The sequence below is a fragment of the Cyanistes caeruleus genome, chromosome 3, assembly GCF_971803275.1.
Source record: "Cyanistes caeruleus chromosome 3, bCyaCae1.hap1.1, whole genome shotgun sequence".
Classification (NCBI taxonomy): Eukaryota; Metazoa; Chordata; class Aves; order Passeriformes; family Paridae; genus Cyanistes; species Cyanistes caeruleus.
Window position 1 is genome coordinate 90,399,829 of NC_141703.1, and position 24,748 is coordinate 90,424,576.

The 24,748-nt window shown below is 47.6% G+C and overlaps 1 protein-coding gene and 1 long non-coding RNA gene across 4 annotated transcripts in view; both read right to left on the minus strand.

The window, feature by feature from the left end:
* Positions 1-626: 626 nt before the first annotated feature.
* Positions 627-1,537, minus strand: LOC147654332 (uncharacterized). The gene is made up of 2 exons (XR_015284967.1): positions 1,407-1,537; positions 627-1,163 (listed from the first exon to the last, which is right to left on the minus strand). It is a non-coding gene; the product is annotated as an uncharacterized LOC147654332 (long non-coding RNA).
* A 15,669-nt stretch (positions 1,538-17,206) lies between these two features.
* Positions 17,207-24,748, minus strand: part of MAB21L3 (mab-21 like 3) — a 34,614-nt gene continuing 27,072 nt past the window's right edge. For all 3 annotated transcript variants that reach the window (XM_086882821.1, XM_086882822.1, XM_023941007.2), the window contains 3 exons: positions 24,118-24,299; positions 22,990-23,184; positions 17,207-20,265 (listed from right to left, as the gene is read on the minus strand). In XM_086882821.1, the coding sequence (XP_086738947.1) occupies positions 20,032-20,265; positions 22,990-23,184; positions 24,118-24,299 (611 nt within the window). In that variant the 3' untranslated portion in view covers positions 17,207-20,031. The remainder of the gene's footprint in view (positions 20,266-22,989; positions 23,185-24,117; positions 24,300-24,748) is intronic.

Consider the following 24,748-nt stretch of genomic DNA (forward strand, 5'->3'; position numbering starts at 1 on the left):
TACCTGCTCAGAGCCTTGCTTAAAAATTTGTTCCCTACAAATTTTTAACTGGCCACCACATCATGCACCAGATGAATTCCACCTGCATAAGGAGCTTCTGTGCTGTGCCCACGGGTGTGGTGGTGCAGGGGGAGGATGCTACAGCAAGCACACATTGAGACTTTCCAAAAGAGTTTGCAAAGGCAGGGGAACTGTGGCTGTTGTGGGCTTTGGAGAGTGCAGAGGACCCTGATGGGCCAAATTACAAGCGGAGAGGTGAGAAACCCTGGAAAAGGAGGGACTGGCAAGGTTTCTGGACATACAGGTGGGAGGAGGGATGGAGCAGGTTGGCTCTTGCTTCTTGCATGGCACATGCCACACAAGTGGTCAGAGCCACCCCGGAGCACTGGCAATGCCGGCAGTGTACACACGTGCAAGGAGATGCAGGGGTGGGGCGACAGGAAGAGGCACAGAGGCAGGCACAAGATGAGTCAGCTGTACCAGCTGATGACTAGGGGGCGTCCTGGAAGATGTCAACATTTCTGTCTCACTTTCTGGAAAATACCCAGCCTCAATGGAAAACTACTGCAGCAGAAGTTACCAATGCGAGTTGGGTTGAATACCGGCCAAAACCAACACAGCAGTGCTTGCTTTCCCGAATTTTAATATGAGTCCTTTAGTCCTATATGAAACCTGAATGAAGCAGTTGACAAAAGGGAAGCAAGGGATGCCATCCAGACAACCTGGGCAAACTTAAGACCTTAAGCCTTCACCAAAGTCAAGTTGTTACGCCTTGTGCGATTGTTCTCATAAACACTTAATCCAATTTGAATCTCAGCAATCCCTTCTGGGAGATCAGGACAGAAGACTCTAAGCAATTGAGGAGACGTCTTACGCTTCCTTCTTCGCCTCGCCAGCCAGCAGACGACAGCAAGCAGGACCAGGGCAACTGCAGCAGTCCAAAACAGCCACCCAGAAAAGAGCCGGCCTTCCTCTGCATTCATGCTATTCTCAATCTCCTGCAGCAAATGAATCAACTCCTCGTGCAGATACACCTCACGTTCCAGCATCTGTTTGGCTGTGGCTCCGCTGATGTGGTGATGCTTCTTCTGGCCTGCTTCATCTGGCTGCATCATCTCTCTGGCCATCGAAGCTAGGAGGAGAGCATTTGCTGCAGCCATGGCCTGGAGGAGGTGGGAAGAAAGGGGGCTCATCAGGTCTCAGTGGGACAGAGTAGGGAGCTGGGGGCACCCAGCACATTCCCAAAGCCTCTATAACACCTGCCATCTCTGGGAGCCCCGAGCCTCTCTGCCCCCACACCCAAGGGCGGCAGTGCCCTGTCCTGAGGGGCTCAGCTCTCGCTCTGTTTCAGAATGCCCTGGCGTCTGTCCTGTCCTCCGTCCAGCCCTCCCTGCATGAGCACTCACCAACACCCAAGTCCTACATGAGTGCAGCTGTGGTGGAGCTGGAGCTGCCTTCTGGTGTCCCTGGTGACTTCTCCCACTGTGACACATCCTCCATGATGTCACAGCCACCAGAGCCACATCACCCAGCCAGCAGGCCCAGGCTTCATCCCCACCACTCGGCCCAGCGACGCCTCGCCACCACACCAAGAGCAAACCCCACCTGCAGAAGTGAGCTCCCAGGAACGCTCTTGACAAAGAGACTCCCCTCCAAAACCATAATTGAAATGAAAATGGGGACTGCAGGTGGATGTCCCTTACACAGGGGTGTGATGTTTTCTGGGCCAGGTGGTCTGACCCCAAGTTACCTTGTAAAAAAGAGCTTGGGCAGAGACAACTCTACTCTCTCTCACCCTCTTGGCTTCCTTCTGCTGGGGCAGGGCATACGGATAGCATATTTAAGCATATGGATAGCAATTTAAGAGAAATTTTTAAAAAATCAATGCAGCCATAGCTAAACGTCTAGAGAGGGATGCCTGCAGCTGCCAGTGCTCTCAGGTACAGCAGCAGGAGGGGATGTCTTCACTGCCCATGGGAGAAGGCTAAAAAAAAAATAAAATAAATCTCATTACTTTTCTTTCCCTCAACTACCCATTTAACTCCCCATGCCTTCCGCTTGTTCCTTGCTATCTAATTGAATTTCCTTAGCTGACCGTGTTTCAGGGCAGGAGGCTGGCGAGGCGGGTGTGCAGGTCTCCCAGTCCTTGCTCAGCCTCAGGGAAGGAGTGGGGGTGTGTGCACCCCCATGCTCCCCGTGTCCAGGCTCCGTCCTTGGCCGCTTTGCAATGGAGACACAACAAAGGGAACACTGCAATCGCCACTGCAGGTTGGGAGATAAGAAGCCCTCCCTTAATGAGGAAATTATATACCTGGCAAGAGTGTACCCCTTGTGGGGAACAACAGGCTCTTTCACTCCAGGCCCTGGCACAGCCAGGAGCAGCTGTGGGACAGGGGGAACAACAGCTGATAAATCAGCTCAGCACCACCAGCCATAGGAAGCGCAGGCTAATGGCACAGCCCCACATCAGCTGCTGTTGGGAAGCCCTGGGATGTCCCACGTTGGATTCCACCAGCATTCACAGCAAGACAGCAATTTTGGAGGGCTACAGCTTTGCTAAAATTGGCTTTTCCAGGAAGGCAGATGGGCACGGCAGCTCTCCAGTGCCAAGGGAAAGCTGCATTTCTGCTGCCAGTATCTGCTGAGGGAAGCCAATCCCAGAGGGAAAAGGGCAGCATTACCACACAGAAAGACCTCTGCTTGCTGCTTGGGAGGTAAAATGTCCACTGAAAAGAGCCAAATTGTTACTGTGTGTATCTAAAGGCAATGAATTATTAAGGAGATCTCTTAAGGCTGCAGGTGAGGCAGAGAGCTTTATGGATGGATGATATTAAATGTAATGGACCTCTAATGGAAAACCACCTGATGGCCAGAGAATGGTTTCTCAGCTGTGGAGCAAACCCAAACAGCTGGAGTGAGTGTGGTACAGACCACAGCTGCCCCAGGGAATGACTGGGCTTGGTAGTCCCTTGCAGCATTTTGGAGTATTACAGTGAGCCTATGATGAAGAGATGATACTCCCTCCCACCCTGCTCTCTGCAAATATTACAATCCAGCCTTTGCTTTTTCTGGATGAGCCCAAAACAGCCTTTCCCTGTCTCACCAGTGCACACTTACACATGATTAAGGTCATATAAGAGCTGGCTGTTGTTTCCAAGCGTCCTGAATTTGCCAAAATTAGGCTGGATTTGTGGAAACTGGGTTCCCAAGACCTCGGGCACTTCCTGCTTTGAATACCAGGCCAAACACAACACAGCAACGCTTGCTGTCCCAAATCTTAATATGACTCTTATTAAAAGTCTCACATGGAGCCACAAATTACAAAATCCGTTTATCGGAGTCAGAGAGGAACCATAAAAAACCAACACTTTAGGAAGCAGCAGGGAAATACCTGTCAAGTCATCCCAAAGGAGTTAGAGAGGGTTCTTCTCTAAAGGTAAGGAGGGTGATAGCCCAGCTGAAGCGTCTCTACACCAGTGCACACAGCATGGGAAACAAGCAAAAGGAGCTGGAGACCATGGGAAGGAGGGAGGGTTGTTGTGCTCTAGGTTAAGGCATGGATGGATTGTGGAGAATTGCCTCTGAGAAACAGCCACAGACAGGTTGAGAACTTGTGGATGAAAACTGAGGATGGGACCACCGAAGCACAACTTGTGGGTGGGCTCTACTTCAGGTGCCTGACCAGTTGATAAGGCTTCTTGCTTCAGCTTCAGAAGCCACACATTTTCAACCAGATGGAGGCTTTCAACCATCCAGACATCTGCTGGGAAAGCAGTACAGCTGGCTGAGAGCAATCCAGGAGCCTCCTGGAGTTGCCTAGAGGACAATCTACTGGTCCTCTGGTATTGGTCAAACCAGCCAGAGAAGTGTTTCTGGACCTGGTGCTCACATGTGCTGATGAGCTCATCATAGAAGTTAAGTGGAGGCTGTCCAGACTGTAGCTGCCAGGCCCTGGATGAATCCATGATCCTGAGGAGCATGGGATTCATGGGGAACAGAGTGAACTTCTATCTGTCTAAAACATTAGTGGATGAGATCCCCTGGGAAGCTGCCCTTAGGGACAGAGGAGCTGATCAGAGCTTCCAGGACACTGCTCTTAGCTCTCCATCCACGTGAGTCAGGAACCAAGCACCGAGTAATTCTTTAGGTGACCTGAGGAGTAGGAGAGGCCATTACAGCTGACTACTCTGCTCTGATGTGACAAGGAAGCCTTTGCTCCAAGACCTCGTAATAAAATAGAAGACAACAAAGATGGAATAACCAGGGTGGAGAGGAAGACAGGGGTTAGAGGAAAGTGTGATGTGTACCAGAGCTGCAGGGTTTCTATTCCTAATTAACAGTCTCGTTTTATTTTCTACTCTGACCACCATATGAGCCTTTTAAATATAGAAGGTTCCTCCCTGGCTATGTACACAGGCAGCCTGGCACCACCATCCATCTCAGCTACATGGCCACAGGTCACATTTTCAGAACCACTTGATGGGTGGATTAATGGCTGCCTTTTTATTGCCAGCTCCACAGCTTTTGGGGTGGGGTGGAGGCAGGAAGGAGAAAAATAACTAATAAAAAAACCCCCATATGTGAAATTTTGAAGTGTCGTGAAGGTGGATTAAAAAAAAAAAAGTTGAGATTTTATTTTAAAATTAAGCTGTAGGGGGTTTATTTGCTGCTTAGTATGAAAAATGTGAGGCTTGTAGGTTCATTTTTCACACTTTCCCCCACACACAGCCCAGGCCTGGAAAGCTACTTTATTATTTTTAAATGAAAATATGGAGCTTTACTGGAATAACTAGTAACTGTGGGTGTTCTTCAGTGCTGCCCAGTGCAGCCACCCATGCAGAAAAATCAAGGTTTCTATTACGTTTAAGATGAAGAGCAGGGTCTCTCATCCTGCCTTTCAGGCTTTGAGAGGTAATATTTATTATGAAAACCCTAGAAGTGATTTACAAATAACTGATGGCTGATAGAGGTTTGATGTACTAAACAGCTGAAATTGAAGAGTTTTGGGTTGTTTGGTCCTTTTAAACTATTACTATCTAGAAAGAAACTACCCAGATTTAAACGCTGCCCTGTACATAATGCAAATAAAAGCCCAGCAGGATGCAGAAGGTCTGGGTGCAGAGTAAGAGGAAGTCGGCAAATGGCATACACAGAGCCTTGGCTCAGAAGCAGGGGCTAGGAAATAAATCACCGTGACTCTCTCTCTCCATCGCCTGTGGAACTGCGGCAAAGCAGCGCTTCCGTCAGAAATCTCCTGCCCAAGCCGACGTTTCTCACAGTGGAGATCCAACCCCCCCGAAGGACAGGGAGGGATTGTTTTAACCTCTCGGGCAGAGCCAAGTCTCCAGCGGCGCTGCAACAGGCAGCGATGCTGTTCCTGCTGCGGCGCAGCTCCAGGCCCTGCTCCCGCTCCCACCCAGCCCAGGGCCGCAGGGATCTGAGGGCAGCAGCGCTCCCGCTGCCAGCGGAGCTGAGGTGGCCTGCTGCACTTTGCATCCAGCTGCTCTGCCCACGGTCCGGCCGCACCCGGCCTGCCCAGTGCCGCCTGTTACTCTGCAGAGACCCAGCGTGACATGAGTCATCTGGTCACACCAGGACAAGGCCAAACGCTTCGGGCTCCCCGCAGCTGGCTCAGCTACAGGGACCATCCTCAGCCCGCTGGCTGTAATGGGGCTGTGCTTATCCTCTGTGGTCTCAGGCCTGCAGCCAAAAGCACCTGCCCGTGACACGGGGACACATAGAGTCATAGAATGGTTTGGGTTGGAAGGCACCTAAAAGTGATCCAAGGCCCCTGCCATGGCCAGGGACACCTTCCACTAGACCACTTTGCTCAAAACCCTGTCCAGCCTGGCCTTGAACATTTCCAGGGATGGGGCATCCACAATTTCTCTGGGCAACCTGTTCCAGTGCCCCACCATCATCAGAGTAAAGACTTTCTTCCTGACATCTAATCTCAACCTACCCTGTTTCAGTTTGAAGCCATTCCCCCTTGTGCTATCACTATGTGCCCTTGCAAATAGCTCTCTTCCTCTTTCCTGTAGGCCCCCTTTAGTTACTGGAAATCTGCCTCGTGGGACAGATGTGTACCAGGGCACACTATCATGCTCACAAGATGTCCTCTTCAAAGCAGAGAAGCATGATTTTTACTGTGAATCTTTTGTCTGGGAGGCACTTGGAGGGGCCAGGCCCCCTTGGCACCCTATTTCCCATACCCTATCCCCTTACACACTGGGCAGGGCTGGCTGCTGTGCTGCCAGGGAGGAGAGGTATACCTTCTGAGGCCACCCATTTCCAGCTGCACCAGGGGCTGCTGCAGGTTTGGGGATGGTGGCAGGGAGGGGGAGTGCTGACTGGGCACAGGTGCTGTCCTCAGGGCTGAGCCAAGCTGTGCTGAGTGCCAGCAGGGAGTCACAGTCACACCAACAGCCCAATGCTCTTTGTGCCCTGGCTGCCTGTCCCAGGAAGCACTGTCTTCAAAAATCATATAACCCAGGGTAGGGCTGACTTGCTGACACAGGGCATGCCCTTTCCCAGCAATTAATTTGGATGCAAGAAGTATTTGCATAACTACTCTGCCTAAGTAACACCATGTGTGGTATGAAGTGTGAGTGTTTTTCCTCTACCCTGAAATAACTCCATTTAGAGACAAGCTTTCTGAGACGCATGAAGCCCAAAGCAGATCCAAGGTACTGCCAACATTTTCCACACTGCATCAGCCTTTCTTGGACTGCTGTGTGTGACCAGGGGAGCCATGAGGTGCCCCAAATCAGAGCAGCAGAAGCCCCATGCTAAGCAATTAAAGGATACCCCCATCCTGCCACACCAGCCACCCACGTGCCTGGACTTTCCTTTGGGCTGGCACAGCACCCACTGCCTTCCTGAGCTGTATCTGGGCGGGTGGGAAGGAATTTGGACCCAGTGGATCTGACTGCCAGCGCTGTTAAGGAGGCACATGCAGTCATCACAGGCTGAAAGTCTGGCTTTAGGACTAGTGGCTGCATCCAAAGTGCCTGGCTACATGTGGACCCCATGCTGCCTGAGGGCACCTCCATCCCAGCAAGGGGGGCTGCTCTGCTCAGCAGCCTGGAGCCTGCACCGTGGTCTGGTGAAGCAGGGGGCAGTGAGTGGTCTCAGCTCATCTGGGGGTTTAAAAGCCCTTCCAGAGGGAAGGAACGTGAGGGAGCTGTGTAAAGGGCTGATGAGAAATATTTAAATATTTCAGTTGCCAGTGTAACTTGAGTCATTTGGAATGGAAAGTTTCCATTACTCAGTAAATCTAGTGCATTCATTTAAAAGGAAAAAAAAAAAAGAAAGAAAATAAAAGAAAATGGACAACTTTTGGTGTTGGCTTGAGGAACATAACAGTGCAGCAGAGTCACAGACAAACACCACCCACCAGCAGGTACATAATGTTCTTGGCCCAGGCTCGCTAGGGCCAAGGAGGGACACGGGGGAGGCATGGAGCAATGGGCACATTTGCTGCCCAGGGAGGGCCTGCTCAGTCATACTGGCATTGATAATGCAGAGGAAAATTTAGGCTTGGATGAGAGCAGGAGAGAACAAAAACCCCAAACCTGTGAACCTTTAGGTGAAATTAAATTGCATGAGAAAATTTTCAGGAAAATTTATAAGGAGGTGCCCATGTTCTGCACTGCCTGACTGTGAGAACAAACTATGCCCAGGGGTGTAGACATCACCACCTGGGCTTCTGCCCAGGAAGGGCAAGTACCTACTGCCTTGCCGGGGATGGCTCTGGTGCTGGACTGTCCCAAATCCAGGAGCTCAAAACGGGCTGGAGGATTAGCTCTACCTGCCCCAGCTCCTTCTGCCACTACCCACGAGTGGCGCTTGTTCCTAAGGCATGCTTCACAGAGCCATGCTCCCCACATCACATTCTGGGAGGAAAGGAGGAGGCTTATTTGTGTCCGGACAGCTATCCTCAAGCCACCTGGATGGCTCCAGGGTGGGGACCCGAGCCGGGACCGAGTGAGGAGCCCGGCGGGTGCCGGAGCCCGGCCGCGGGCGGATGGCGGGGCTGCACTGCACTCCAGCGGCCGCAGAGCTCCTGCAAGCACAATTCCTGGTGGGAAAAGGCATCCCTCGGGCTCTCTCCCACATCCCACAGACCTTCCTCGGCCTTCCCACTGCGACAGCTCCTAGCCCTCCCCAGCGCCCCTCTGTCACAAAGACGTTTTTAGTATTACAGCCACTTTAGTGCCTCCCGTTATCCTGCTTCCCTGCTGTCCCAGTCTGCCTCCAGCAACACAGCAGCCAGGGGAAAAGCTTGCACAAGGACTGTGTCCCAGGGCTTGGCGAGCTGGGGGCTGCTTGCAGCAGATACGGGAACACACGAGTAAAGTAAGTAAGTGGAGCAGGACCCTTGGGTGCACCTTCTTCCCTAACACATCAAAGAGACATGGAGCACGAGGGAGAACACAACCAAGGCAACCTTGAGCCTCCCATTCCCTTCTCCCCAGTGCTCGCTGCTCTTCCAGGGCAAGAAGCAGGGGGATGGCACTGGGACACTCTGCAGGGGACCAGCTGGCATGCACTGGACATAAGGCATGAAGTGTACCCTCGCCAGCTCTCGCACACCAGACCCTACAAGCTCAGGAGCACAGGAGGAGAGCAAGAAGGGCTCTCCCTGAAGGGCTGCGAACAGAGCTTGAAGCTGCGCACCCACTGTCGCCCCGATGGGCACCAGAGCACCCAGCTGCCAGCAGCAGGGCTGGAGTGATGCCCTGCCCCTGAGGGGGGTGAAATAAATGCCTTCTTCACCTGGAGGTGCAGCTGCAGTGCAGAAACTGTTCCCAAACACAGCTGCCGTTTTTGTGGACACACAGACAACCCCTGGCAGGGCTCCCACCTGAGCTGGCTGGATCAGACAGCAGAAAGGAAGGCAGAGAAGTGTCGCTGTGTCATCTCCTAGCAGCAGGACAGTGCGACAGCATCCACTCACACCCTGCCCCTGCATTTCTGGGCAGATACTGACAGTAGTCCAGATACTTGTACAGCTTCCTGCCCAAGCCAGAGGAATAGAATTACTGCAAATACTGCTATTTCTGGTCAGTCTGAGGAATATGACCTTGCCAGTCAGTCCTGCCCTGTTGCAGGGACCTGTTGCAGAGGCCAAGGCAGTGGCATAAAAAATGCTCTCCTCATGACAAATTCTGCATTTACAGCCAGAAACTATTGTAAAAAATATATTTACATCCAAGGCACAAAGAAATGTACAGATGGAGCACTGCAATTTGGCAAGAGATGGCTCTATAATCACCAAGAAGGACTTAAACAAGCAAACAGACAGAAAGGAAACCATACCATTAATGACATCAAATATCAACAGAGAGAAAAACAACACAGCCTCACTAGCAGCAGCAGCAGCAGCAGCAGCTTCTCCGCCTACAGAGCAGCCAGGCAGTCACAGATGACTTTCACAGCTCAGCACGTGTTAAGGAGTCAGGCCAAAAGGCTGGGAGAGCTGGGTCCAGGTCTGTGTACCACCCTCTGCTGCATCACCTGACAAGTCACAGGCCATCTTTTTGCCCTGTGTACCAATACAAGTAAGGAGAAGCCTGGAATATGCACCTCCACAATCACACCTCCCTCCTTCCTTCCAAAATGGTGCACAGTTCTACCTGTGCCAAATGTTGTACTTGGAAGGAAAAGCTTCAGACACCTCGCCTTAAAAATCCTGCTAAATCCAGCTCAAGTTTTACCCAGTTCTTCCAGGTTCTCAAGATGGGCTGATGTGGGTTCAGTTCATGTCTTGCCCAGGCCAGGGAGAGGGTCTAAAGATACCTTTGAGGATGTTGTAAGGATAAATTGAAGGAACAAAAAGAGGTAGTCCTGTTGATTTTAATGGTCATCTTTCAAAGCACTACCATTTGTCTCTCTTACAAGTGTTCCAAATGAGACCCCAGCACCTGCACTTCATTTGACCAGGCTTTTCCAGTTTGTAAGAACAGACCTCTGGAAAAAAATCAATAAAAGCTAAGCTTGAACTGCAGCCTCTAATAGAATGAGGTTTAGACTGAGCTGTTGTCCAGTAGTCCAGTGTAGGTAGGTAAGAACCATTGTATTGTTCCTACATAGGCCTGCTGTCAGCATTACAAGGTGCTTGCTGGGCTGACATTGGTACTTCTCCCTGCTAAGCCCTAGACTTGGGCACATATTAGAGTTTTCCTTTATTATTGGTCACAGACCAGGTCAGTCTCTGTGTGAACTAAGGCTGTTTATACCCATGAGTTTTGTGTGGAATTTCAGTGAAGGTTTAGCACAGCAAGTTTGTGGGTACCTGACCAGTCTCTCAAGGAGCTATGCCTGAAGTGCCCTGGGTAAAACAGAAATTAGTATTAGGGCTCTCCCAGACTGCCTTAGGCTGTATTTCAACAACTACTGAGTATTGCCAAAACTTCTATTTGTTTTCTGATATGTTTCCTGTTTAGAAAGACACCCCAAGCCCCCAGTGCCCTCCTATTCACTAACTAGGTGCTACACAGAGCTCAGGAAGGAAACACTGGGTTTGGATGCTAGCATGTTTTTAATAAATTACATATATTTTGGATGTAAGCAGTGACTGTTTGTTGAAATGTCGCTTTCTGTTTTCTTGTTTTGACTGTAGGTTGAAGGTTCAAAGAGATTAAATTTTAGAACACCAAAAGTAGCCTTTGCTGTGGTTCCCTAAGCAAAAGGGGAATGTTAAGTACTGGAACACAAACAGGGAAGTGGTCCTCCACTTTGAATGGAAAAACTTTCCTCTTATTAAGTCCTAGCTAATGAAAACAACCATTTGTTAGAGCCTGTCTATGCTGGGATCACACTTAAGGGGCTTTTCCCAGGCTGCATGATGGGGCTGCTGCCACCTCCAAATGCCAGCCATTCCCACTTCCTGACCTCTGTCAAATCCCAACCTCCATCAGTCCAGTTTGCCATGCAGCTGTTTCACGTGCAGCAGGAAGAGCAGTGATCATCTCAGGTCTTTGGTCATGTTTTGAAGTTTCTTTAACACCTCTTTAAATATTTCAATTTGCCAGAGGGTTGGTACTCATGTTTTCAGGTGTTCCCTTGCTATAGGTCCCAAATCCATGTGTATCATGTGGTTTGATAGAGCTTTGTCAGCTGTGATGTCTCACCACTGTGCTTCAGATTCCCCTCTCTCAGTGCCTGGAGAAGCCTAATTGAAAACACTTCCAGATCAGTTCTTATGTTACAGCAGCTCCAAGGGGCACAATAAGGACCGGGGCCTCCCTGCATGGGAGCACGAGCAGCAATGCTGCATTTAGGAGCTTGTCCACAAGGACAGCACCTGAGCACAGGCTGCCTTAGCTGACAGAGTCACCAGGGTGACAGGAGGACAACATTTGACCAGTCTGCTCCTCTGGGCAGCTCATTTTGTGCTGTACTTACAGGGGCAGCTGCCTTCAGTTCCAGCTGGAAGCACAGGCAGAGAGAGCTTGAGCTCTGCCCCAGATTGATGGTGCCCATGTACCTCTAGGGAGTGATGCAGGAAAATACAGCCCAGGTCTGGCTAGATTGGTGCATACATTACAGAATATCTGCTGTTTGCATATTGCATATGATCATCACCACTTATTACAATCTTCATCAAAACTCAAGGTGCCATTGCTGGAAGCAGCCCCTTTCATGATCAGGAATGCTTTTGGGAGTGTGTGGAGCCAGAGGGGGAGCAGCTTCTGGGGGTACACAGTTGCTGCCATCCTGTACAACACTGTCTCAAGGTGCCACCACACACAAGGTGGGCTTGGCCAGCCAGAGCAGGATTTCTGTCCCTGCCCCACTCCCATCATGGCTGTAGGCTGAGCAGAAATCCTCCAAGTGTCGTCAGACAGTTCTGCCTCCTGAGCAGCTTCCCCGGCTCCTCATGGGTCCAGGCGCTTGTCCAAAGTCACCGTGCTGTGCAGAAGCCCCGGGAACAGCCCAGGGCTATGTCTGGCCTGGAGGAAGCAGAGAGAATCACTCCACCCTGCTGCAAGGCTGAGGAGTGTCACAGCTAGGTGTGTGCTTTCCCACTGTGAGTGCCCTTCTGCAGTCTCTGTCAGGCACCAGGAGGGGAACACAGTCTGCTGCCGCCTTTTTTTGCTTGTTAATATCGGGTGTGAGTTCCCCGAAGCCATATACCAAGCAGCTGGCACTGCCATCCCCTGAATGCTGCCACTTCATCATCCCAAACCAGGAGATGTCATTAGCGATCTGCATGGCTATGGCACTGCAAGGAGCACTCATCCATCTGCTCCTCCCCAGGTACCTCCTTATCACCCCAGGAGTTATCTTGGGTGGCTGGAAAGGCTCTGTTGTTTTTCCAGCTGTTCAGATCAGCATCTCCTTTGTTACTCTGAGGTTTTGCTATGGGTTTGCATTGTGTTTAGTTTCAGGAAGCACAAAGAAACTGAAGATCTTTGCATGCCAGGCTCCTGCCCTAAAGTACTTAGTCTCCAGGGAATAGAGAGCAGACAAAAGAGAAGGAAGAGGTTACAATATCTGAGCAAAAGATCAAGCCAGTGAGAGAATATATTATTCATTAAGTATATCTCCAGAACAAGTAACAGAGGGAGTATGGGAACAAAACTTATAATGGTCTTAGGTACAGTTGTAAAAAATTTATACACACATTTTTATCTTCTCTTTTTTTAACACCTGTTTACTTCCTTTGGGATAGGACTAGGCCTAGCCACCATCTTTGAAAATGAGTGTATTTATATGTTCCCACTGTTTTCACGGTTCATGATGGGATGTGCATGTGTTCATGTGAGTAGATAAAGGCCATGGAGAGAGCTGCAGAGGTCTGAGTTTGATTCTAAAGCTGGTGGTAGCTGGGATCTTTCCCTTAGACTTGTCTGTTAAATGGGCTCACAACAGAGACTGAGCTGCTCTGACCTGTGGTCATTTCTCTCTGGTGGTGCAGATGTCAGAAATCCATCTGTATGCTACCTTTCCCAACCTGCCAACTTTTCTCTCACTGCTACTTCCAATACTAGCCAAACCAGCTCAGGTGGGATCACAAGACCTCCTAGATGTATATTCTCACTGTAGGGCTCCTGCTGACTTTTGGAGGGTGCCTCCTGTCCCCAGATTGCTGAAGGACTCATAGGATGCTGTGCTAAATGCACTGGAACAGGAAGGACCCAGGGAACAGCAGTTCAAGTCAAGGACCTGGGCCTCCAGCACAGAGATAATGATAACTGAGTGACTATTTCCGAAAAGGCAACCCCCTCCCAGAAATACCAGCTTCAGTGCACATGCAGCTTTGGCTTCTGGCATCATTTACACCTGCTGAGCTTTCCTTTCCCATGCAAGCCCCCTCTTCAGGCCCTCTCTTGGGAAAGAAAAGCAGTGAGGGGCTGGTGGCTGCAGCACTGCTCCCTATTTCAAAGTGGGTGCTAAAACCCTTCTGCTCAAAACTGAGCAGGGAGACATCACACAAATCTCCTCAGGCTCGAGCCTCCACAATCACTTTTAACCCTCCTTACCACCCCAAGCAGAGGTAACTCTGCACTGTCACACAAAATTAAACTTTCTCTTTATTCTCCAGTCTAATCTTTGTCTCCACAATATGATCCCGAGGTTTAATCTGATTATGATCCTTCATATCACACTCTAACAAATGGCCCCAGCTGCCACGCTAAGCGGTTTAATGAGATACTGTGTTGGTTATCAAATGAAAGGCAGAAGAGACACTGCAAACAAAGGCATTGCTTGCTCAGTCCCATCCCCAGGATGTGGGGCATGGGCTACAAGGAAACACTCATGCAACTCGTGTCTCTTCTCTAAGAGAAGACCTGTCTTTCTGCAAGTGTTTTGATGGAGAACTGTGCTCTATCAGGCAGTGTGGCAGATGCTCCATGACAGGCAGCTGTGAGATGTGATCACAACATTGTCTGGCCATGAGGGTCTGAATACAAGATAAAGAAAATACAGTTTGTCTTTGGTCAGACGCTATTACATCTGATGTAAACATAAAAGCCCAAGATGTATCACATGGCAAATCAATGTAGCTGTTTGTTAATCCAAATGCAATCAGGCACTTTTTTTCTTCCTGCCTAGATAAGACCCACCCTTCCCCCTCAGAACTGCGGCCAAAACATAATTCCCTCTCAGTGGCTAATGGCATTCATAAATTATGCTCAAGATCCATTGTTCATTTAATCCTTTTTGCTGCTATTAGCTCTGGTCACTGATCTGTTGCCTCTCCAGTCTATGGCATTTTAATGACACAGCTAAAAAACAGCCAAACTCTTCAGCTTAGTGGCAAAAGCTGGATATGTGTTGCAAGGAGGAATGGTGTCTACCACCAACTCAAGGGGAAGAAGTGTGGAAGAATTACAAGCCAGAGCTGGTTGTTGCCTAGGGAAGGCAGAGAGGAACAGGCTGGAGCAGACTCATTGTTTCTGGCCTGAGCTCAGGTCTTACGGAGATGATGAAGTTGTTGGCCCATGGCCTCGGGAATATGGTTCACTTCCAAGACAATCAGACCAGGGCAAGCCTTTCAACCAGCCTCACCTGGTTTGCCAAGGAAATCACTGATGATAGTCACTCTTCCTTTGAAGTTGCAGTTGTTTTTTAAGGGAACTTGACCTCTGTGTGTTCTTTCCTCTTCAGCACAGGGGATACACTGCATGGATTAATATTATCCATGTGACAGGAGATACTGATGAGACTCCATCTGGAAGGTTGCAAACCAGCCTGGTTATCTGTGCAGAGATAAATTAGTATAGAGCAAGACTGGAACAGAGGTTTTATCAGAGAAGAAGAGACCACAGAGTCTGGCAAATCTAGTCATGCTCAGCTAAAGGCAAGGGAGCTTATGATTACCCTTGTGATGGTTGCACAGACAGCAAACCCCATGGAGGGTGAGCGGCAGGTTGCTCTCTACTGGTACAAACCAGACTGCACTGGCTGTGAACACATCTAGGATGTGTTCTAAGAACTAAGAAAGTTCAAAGAAAGTTCCTAATGATCTGTGTGGGTCTGAAATAATTTGTCTGCCTCAGGAGCCAGGGGCAAACTATCTACCTACCTTTGAAACAGCTCTTGGTTAATTTGGGGGAAAGGACCACAAAGAGCAACAGATGGATGCAGTTGCTGATGACTTTCCTCCTAGCTACAGGTTCTCACCCTTTTAAAATGGGATCCCAGGAATTCAACATTGATGTTCATTTCCTTAGTAATTTTTACCATGGATTTAAAAAAATTTCTTCTGAGCTGCATTTTTGCTTTGGTTCACTACTGCCTTGGAACAGGGATTTCTTAAACTCTCCTAAATTAACCAGACTTCTTCCCTGGAATGCATTAGCTAGCCTCCATTGCAGCCTTGGCCTTCAGGTCCCCTAGCTGTGTTGGTGACAATACTGTCACCAGAAGGGGCTATGGCCTGCCCTCTGCTGCTGGGATGTGCTGCGGATGGGTGTAAGGCTGCCTGCAGTTGTGGCAGAAGAGGTTTGGCTGTTCAAGTTGCTGGATAACAAATGGTACCCATCTCCTCCAAGGCAACAGGAAAAATGTGCTGGGCCAGATGCAACAGAGCCATGGCTTGGGATCAGGCTCTAGATCACCCTGCACCTAAAGTGGCTGCTCTCCCAGGCTGAAACAAGCTCAGTTCATGCTTCTCAGAGCTGCTGGCCTGTGCTGCTGCCTGATTCCAAGAGTGGCTTCTCTAAGAATGGAAATAAAAAGATATTAAGATTTTTAGTCCAGAAATCATTAAGTGGCACAAGCCACAGTTGTGCAGCTGGCAATTACCACCATCCAGGGGAACCTGGGAAGACACCATTCTTTTTTCTAATTACTACAAAGCCTTTCAAGCTGATTAATTCTTTCCTTAATGCATTTCCTTGTAATTTGTATTTGTGAAGATGCTAATAGTAAATTAGACAATCTTTCCTGTGAAAAATACATTCTGCACTCTCCATAGGCTTGGTCTCTGGTGGCATCTCTGCATTCTTCATCACCCATCCAGGAGATGCTTTCAAAGCCAGGTGCTGATCCTGTCCTTTCTTTTCAGTTCAAAGATGTTGCTTGGAGCAGAACTGACAGGTACTTGTAACATGATGAAAGTGTTGTCCATTTCTTTGTGCTGCAGTGGTTTGGGTCAAAACAGGCTAAAACATATTTTTCTACCTGCAGCTGTTTAATTTCCTTTGAAATGGTGTGTATTATTTCAGCCAGAGAAGTCAGATCCCAAGGAGGACAAGGGCACCACACGCCTCCTACAGTAATGTCACAGGTTGGCCTGATAGGGCGAGTGGGATCTCTTAGCGTGATTTGAGCAGTGGCTGCTGTGTCACTATCTCATGTGACATTGCAAGTGCCTCAGATGAGTGTTGGGGGTGGGGTATAATAAAATATGTTTCTCCTCAAAACCAGGAGTCCTAGCCTTGATAAGCAGAAAAATATTTAGTGTTAAAGCAGAATTATCCTGCCTATCACTGTCCATGTCCCAACTTTGCTCAGACAGGCCAGGCTGCTCCCACTGGGAATACAGTTTGCAATGTGATCTAACTTCACTGCTGGGCACCATTTCAAACCAAAGATGGAATATAAGTGAGGGTGAGTAGATGGTCTGTAATGTGTCTCTGTGTTCACCTGGGGCCCATGAACTAAAAGAGAGTTGATGAGCACTGAAAAGTGACCATTCCCACCAGAGCCAAAGGGGTGGCATCAGAAAACTTGTTCTGAGAATAATTTTTTTATTTTTTTTCTGGAGAAGGGACTAAAAAAGAAAGAGACAGAGGAGCCTGAGAGGTAGGCACACATGGGAGTCATGGCCACGGAGAGAGGGCAGCACTCTAATGGAGCAGGGCAGTGGCTACTCCTGCAAGTTCCCTCCTTCCCAGAACCCTGCCTGCACTTTGCTTGTTGGTGCTTTCCCAATCGAAGGCTGCTGGGAATGACTGCAAGACCATCAGAAACAATAAATCCATATTCTGGCTCTTAGAGTGGCTTCCAGAGTTTAAAGCCTTTTTACTGAAGTCTTGCTATTTATTAGAAACTTCTCCCATGGTCTCTTCTCTCCTTTTTTGGCAACAGAATTTAACATTAAATTATTCGAGCTCATTTGTCTCAGCTCAATGATAATAACAAAATGCTGATTTTAAGAGCGAGATCCTGGATCAGTGTTTGTGCTTCAGAGAGACATTGCCCTCTAGTGACCAGAAGGCAGGCTGTGTAAAAAAGACTAAAAACATAATGACTTTTGTACTGTTTTATATGGCAGAACAACACATTCAATTGAAATCTCTGACAGATGGAGTGATGCTGATTGTGGTGAGGGCTCAGAATGCAGCAAATACTCATGAAAGCAATGAAAAAGAGAGGGAGAGAAAATGGTCATCACATTCCTTCCAGATGTTCTAAACACAGAACTTTTGATTAAACCTGTTTATGTGTGGTTTGAATGTGTGTATTCATCCAGATGCTCACTTTTAAAAAAGAAAAATTATAAATATGAAGCATAAAACTTATTCTGTAGCCAAAGTACAATGTGGTATCACTTCTTGGAGGCAAATCACGGGATGATTTTGCAACTAGGATTGGTGTATAAGTGAAAAGCTATCTGCAAAAAGTTTACTGTGGTAAGAAATGAAATAAATATATTTGGCAAGCTTGTTATTTTTTTAATAAGAGACCTCCTGCACAACTCTCCCACAACCACAAAAAACTGCCTCAACAACAAAACTCCACACACTCATGTAGACCTGCATGAGATGATGTAAGGTAGTGTCTCAAAGATGTCTCTGAAAGGAATTCATTCTTGCATTCAACTGCTTCCAGGACCATGTTAATCCTTTCCTCAAAGCCTTTTCTCTTTGCCAGTGGCCAGCTGTGTCACATCTTGCTGCTCTGGAGAAAAAGCTGTGGGATTGTTCCTGCGTCTTTGTGGTCAACAGGAATGTACCTTCCGTGTTCCAGTGGTGACAAGGATACTTTCTGCAGCAGCATGTGCTAGCTGATGCATTTGCTTGAGTGAACAAGAAGAAAACAGAGCAAAAATTGATCAGACTTGGCTCAAGGCAGGGGTCCATCCTTCTGTGCTTATTTCCTGGCTTTGCTGAGTCGTTCCTGGCTGTAAGAGGCTCTGGCAGGGCAGTGGAACATTCCATGTCACGGCTGTGCAGCACACGGTGCATGCCCATGGTTTTGCTTCACAGCAGGCTGTGAATCCCAGCAGCTGAGGACTCTGACACACAGCTGCATCCAAGTTAAGGCATCACCACCAAATGCTGTTCTTTCACCCAGCTATAAAGGGAGATAAATTCTTTAACAGCCACAACTAAATCCCAAAAGGATCATACATCAGGGCAGTAAAATATCAAATTTGGGATTAATTGCACTGAATGTTTTTCACTGTCCTTGAACAGTTTGAACTGTTTTTGCCCTCCTCTAACTTCAGAAGCCGGCCATTCAACCACAAGACAAAATCAAGACGAAACAGGAGACATTACTTCATTGCCACAGCTGCCTGACTCTGCCTGGCATCTCCTTGCACTTTACTGAAACAGCTCACAGGAAATCAGAAAGCCACACTTGAACAGGAGGTGTCATCATGAAACCGACACTTGTGTCCCATTTAGGGAGCCCGGAGAACAAAGGTTTAGCAAGAAAAGTTAACTGCTCAAAACAGTTCCACACGAGACAGTTACCCATGTGGAAAGGTGACTTGGAGAGTATTCTGAGGATCTGAGTAAAGAGGGGCCAGTTTACATGGTCGGATCACGTCTATATGTGGTGACATCTGATGCAGGAGACACAGGACCATGACCAGACCAGGAGTACACAGCTTGGATCCTTCCTGACCCATATCTTCTCTGCTCATAACCTGTAGAAGACAGCCTGCTCCAGAGGCTGTGCTGGAGACTGGTGGTACCGCAGTCTGCCACGACGGGGAGACGCCGCGCTGCAAATGCGCCTCTTGCATCTCCTTGGGGCGCGATGCAAATCCCACCTCTGCCAGCCCCCTTGGCAAAGGACTTATTTACTTTCCTGCACAGATGTGACAAAAAAACCCACCAAATCAAACCTAACCCCCTCTCCCCCATCTTGGTTAAGTTTCAGCAATTTAATAACATTAAACCCAGCATTCTTTATATTAATTCTAAAGCTCTGTTCTTTTGAAATACTAAAATTCATTTTCTTTTGAAACATCCACAGAATTAAAAGCGCTGGGGGTCTTGGAGCTAAGAGACTCTGAAAAATATTCTACACTGCACCCAAAAATACGTGGGTGCTAACAACTAGGAAAAGACATGCTCCTTGTCCAGCCTGCTGGATAGAGCCAGGGATGGGAGTGAAATCTGCCCTGCCAAAGCCCCCTGATTGTATGGCACTAACACAACTGGCAAACAGGAAAAAGACATATTTGAAGCAATTGAAAGAAAAATGTAAGTGAAGGAGAGAAAAATGAAGAGGCAAAACCCACTGTTCCTCTTCTTGCTTCCACTGAGCTCTTCAACACTAGCAGCATGGTTAAATTATTAATGGATCCTACTGGAGCAGGACCTCACTGAATTGAATTTCCTCTGAGAAAGCTTCCAGCTTCAGAACACCTCGGAAATGTTCCTCTGCCCCTCTGTAGAGCTGGCCTGTGAGGTAATTAGGCAATTAAACCCACTGTCCTTGTGAGGAAGGCAATTGCAGCAACAGTGCATGAGCTAGGTTACAGGGGCAGCAGAGCGAGACTCCTTTGTGCTGCCTTTCAGCTTAGGTGCCACAGGACTGGAGACACAGAACGAGGCAGTTGCCTGCTCTGACACAGAAAGCTGGGTTTCACTGGCTGTACCTTCCAGGCAGGCTGTCACTGTTGAAAGCAAATTAGATCAGCTGGGCATCAAGTGATACCTCCCATCAGTTTTCACCGCCCACCGCTGCCAGCTCAACACTTCTCTTTCGCGCTGCATGTGCCAACTGTCTCACAGAGCCAGCTGCAGCATCAACTGGAAGGACATGGAGAGCAACCACAGGTGGGGAGAGGAGCTGGGGGATCGACTCGGGGCTGGGACGAGACCTTTGCCTGCCTTAGTCCAGGCAGAAAACGGGATTCTCCAAGAAGACCGCGAGCTTGCTGGCCACCAGGTCCAGGTCACTGGTGTTGGCATATTTGAGCAGATTGGTGTTCTTGAGAAAGTAATGCTTGAGGAAGTGCTGGCTTACACACTTGTGCAGCTTCTGTACCAGCCTCAGAAAGGCTTCAGGGAAGCAGCGCCAATCCTTGGTGCGGGGGTATTTTTCACACGTCCAGAATAGCACTGTCTGCAAGAAGCAGATGGGAGAGAAGATGTGTTAGAGGTTCTGCCGAGGGCTCACACAGCTTACTAAGGCACTTCTAGTGCTGGTGAATGGCTGTCAGCCTTGGAAATCACAGAGACTCACGCTGCTACCTCTCTGTGTTAATGTTTCTGCAATGGAGGGATCCCAGCTAAAGTCTCCTCTGGGGACCAGGAAGAGCAGCTTGGAGGTGCCTGGTTAGGATGTCTCCCAAGAGGAGCCACTCTCCACTGACTGAGCCAAGAGCCCAAGGAAAATGATCTTGCCAAAATAATCTTTGTCTATTTGCCATCCTCCAGCAGGAGCCTCTGTAGAAATGCCAGGCATTTTAGGCTGTAGAAAATGGCCTGTTATGCAAGGGTACAAGCCAGCAGATGAAAGGAGGGACAGAGCATAATGACATCAATATAATTATTTGTTAGCTTCAGCTGTATTTGTGCTGAAGATAGACAATGATCTGCATCCTAAACAGACTGAGATTCCAAGAAGCTATTGCAGGTGCAAGGCTTGCTTTCTAGTCAAATCCTGCCTGGATTTTTCTGACATGTGATACTTACTGCATGTCTTCTGCTTCTCCAAAATGATTTTATGCAATTTTAGATTTGAGAAATACATAGTTAAAATAACAAAATGTGTATGAATATTGCTCTTACAGTATTATTTTTACACTGCCCATGTCACATTTTTTCAGACTTCCCCATGACTGAGAAGAATTTTCTCAAGGAACTTAGACTTACTGTACCAAAAAAGCCATACTGACTGCCTAGGTCAGCCTGAAATAACTTTTTAAACTACTAAATCACCTATCCTGTGTTCAATAATTCTGCTAAGTCCCCTAACTCTCCTCTGAATCCCAATTATATTTTGCAAATTCAGCTACCCAGAAAGAGACTCACAGGCACTGTGAGAGGTGGCAGAACCACAGCCTTCAACTTGTCGGTTTCTCCAGAGGTAGAATTTCATCTTTTCATAGTTGTACTGCTGACAAATTTCTTCTCTAACAGTTTTTCAAATGTGAAAAATTTTTTGTTCACAGCAGCAGTAACCACAAAGCCTTTTCTTGAATGTCATCAGGGAACAAAGACATAGTGAGGAATTCAAACTATAACTCTCTGAGAGCTGCTCCTTGAAGACTTGCAGAGCAGTTGCCTCCTGACACACTAAAACTACTTCAAGCAGGCAGCAGTTGTAATGAAGTTTCTGGAGGCAAGGAAAACAGCACTGCTTTTTCAGCCAGGCGCCTGAACAGGTGATTTATCCCCAGCATTTATGTCCCTAACTGCCTGTTCTCTACCAACAACATAGAGTTGGATTTCAGAATGTACCTAGACCTTTTTGAAATTGCAGGTCTTGAACTTCATTCCTATGAAGGGCAGTTACATGGTCCTCTCTGGCTTTCAGAGCTTCTGGGATGCAGATTTCCTCTGTCATAGAGGATCTTGTTTAATCCTAATTGTTTGATACCTTTGACAGGGGCAACCTGAGAATGTTAAGAAACCTAACACTAAGCCTCTGCTCAGCTGCTGGCTTATCCACTGACTGTTTCTCTCATTTTTCTTTTCTTCCTGTTTTTCTTTCTAATGTGAGTGATTTTGAAAAATTCTTTCTGTCTGGTAAACCAATCCTCACTTGCCATAAAAGCCAGAAGTACAGTTACAGAAAAGAACTGAAGAGCTTCTAAATAGTTTCTTACTTTAACAAGAGTCAATGCAACAACACTTCTTGCACAATCAGCTCCTTCAGTCAGGGAAAAACATTGCTCCTAATGGTTAAATGGCTTTCCACTTTGTCTTACATATGACAGTTTTCCCACCAGGTTGTTCTTACAGGCACTGAAGTTTTGCATTCAGCTAAGCTATAATCAGCCTCATCAATTTTAATTTTTTTTACTCCATCTTTACTTAGAGTAGTGCCATGACTGTAACAGCATTTGATGGTCACCAGCTTTTTCTTCAGGAGAAATCTTAGCATTGCATCTGGTTTTGGCCACCAAAAGATCAGTAACTACTGTAGGAACCTAATGGCTTGAGGATTCAAGGTGGGAAAAGTACAGCCTCTCCCCGGCAACTCCAGGAGAATGAAGTCCCAGAAAATAGGAATTTTAATCTATAATCTAACAAATGGTGCTGCCTGTGGCCCATCAGTGTCTGCAGCTGTCAGATATGGGGACACAGTCATAGCAGAGTCTTCTCTCTCTTCTTCACAAATCTTGTTTGAAACCATCTTGAACCCTGAAATAGGTTCAGGGAGGATGCCATCACCCCTTTAACTTTTTCTTCCCTTCCTAACCCAGGTGAAACATCACCAGAACTGTAGTTTGCACCTAACTCATTAATAATGTTCACCTAAGATAGTTTTGTTTGGTGCATATCCACAAAGGAAAAAAGCACCATCTTCCAGCAGAGAGACAGATGGATACAGATGGCTAGGATAATGAAGAAGCAGGAAGTAAGTATGCAATTACAGACAACAGTACAATGTGAAGTCAAAACAGAGCAGGGGCCTCGACTCTGTGTTGCTGCAATCATAATATTCCTACAGGCCTTAGTTTCTTATTGAAGTTTGGAACACATATTTAGTGAACTCCTTGCCACCATAAAGCAATGAAAAGGTACAGCAGATTTGACAGTTACCTCAGAAGTTACACAGATGCCACACTGATTTACACCACAACATTCTGACACTACTGGATATCAGGGTGATGCCTACCTGAAGGTGATAAGCTGTGATGACAGGCTTATTTCCAGCACACCAGACATCTTCCTTCATCTGCCTCATGACCCTGAAGCACTTCATGCGACAACCACCATCTTCATCAAGTCCCTCCATGAGGATGTGCTCAGCACGGGAGAAACACAGCTGCCAGTGATAGTTAGAGCGGGCCAGGAGGTCGAAACCCAGCGACTGTGGAACAACAGGGGAAGTGTGACAGCAGATCAGAGGCAAACTTGTCCCAGAAGTGCAGAGAGAGGTTACAAAAGCATGTGTGACATCTCTTGAAGCCTATTCTAAACAGGGTTAGCAGAGGCAGCAAACATGAGGCGTGCTCCCATCTTAATGCTTTGTTGAATAAACAAGCATTTTGCATTGTTTCCTTGTGTGATGGTATCAGTTACTGCAGGGATATCCTGTTCTAGAGCCATCAGGCACAGCACCAGCATTGCCACTACAGCAGAGGTGCAGCTCTGTAGGCACTTTGCTCTGGAGAAGGAGGTTGTGCATAAGTGGGGAGCAGGACTGGAAGGTGGAATGGGATCTGCAGGAATATGGCAGATGTACTACTGACAGATTTCTTCTCTAACTGTTTTTCAAATGTGAAAAAATTTTTGTTCACAGCAGCAGTAACCACAAAGCCTTTTCTTGAATGTCACCAGGGAACAAAGACATAGTGAGGAATTCAAGCTATAACTCTCTGAGAGCTGATCTGAGCTCTGGCTGAGGTGAAGTGCCAGAATCCAGCTGTGGATGTTGTAGGGAAAGATGGGATTGAGCTGGAAGGAAAATTGCAAGACAGCAGTCCATTTGCTGAAGTCCCACATGAGGCAGAACACAAATGATGCCCCTTAGAGCTGTGTGATGCAGGCAGAACTGTTTGCTAGAGACTCACGCAATAAAAGGTTAACTCAAATTTTTTCTATAGAATTCACCACTGTAAGCGGGGGGAAAAAATCCAAATAAAATCTGACAGAATATTTTGAAACATTGCTTCTCTCTTTAGAGAACACATCTTCTAACCTTACTGCCATCACCATGCAGTTCTTCCCTTGGGAAAACACTGTCAGACACCTGAGAGGTAAATTCCATCCCAGAGTTAAGGGTGTACTTTGTACTGTTTACCTTGATGCATTGCACTTTTTCCCGAGAAGGCCAACGCTTAAGGCAACGAGGCCACCGGGCTTTCTCAGGCCAGCAAGTTGGAATCTCCACAGCAGGGACCAGCTCCACCTCAACCTGTGATTCTGATGTCTCCACAGCCACCCGGACCACTGAGCTGAAGCTCTCCAGCACTGTCACTTTACCTGTGAAAGAGCAACAAGAGAAGAAAATATAGCTAAAAAAGTCCTTTTCCACAAGCCAAGCAATAGTATAAGAAAAACCTGAATCTATATAAGTCCTGAGGAATGAGAACAGGAAGATGAAAGAACCAAGTTCTTAACTTTACACTCAATTATCATGCTGTTTTTTTTTTTTTTTTTTGGGTTGGTTTTTTTTTTTTTTTTGTTTGTGGGTCCTCTTAAACCCTAGGATCAGCTTCTTAAAAATAGAGCCAGACAAGCGGTGCAACCTAACATTTCTAATGGTACACTGCAAGGAGATCACTGCATATTGGAGAGGACCAGATGAACACTTCCTATGTAAAGATATTCTTCTTCCTTCAGAGGACCTGAGATGAGACCCTTGTCAGATCACACCACTGCCAGTCATTCAGAATGTTTTGTGCAGTATCTTTAAGGTTTGTTTCTGGAGA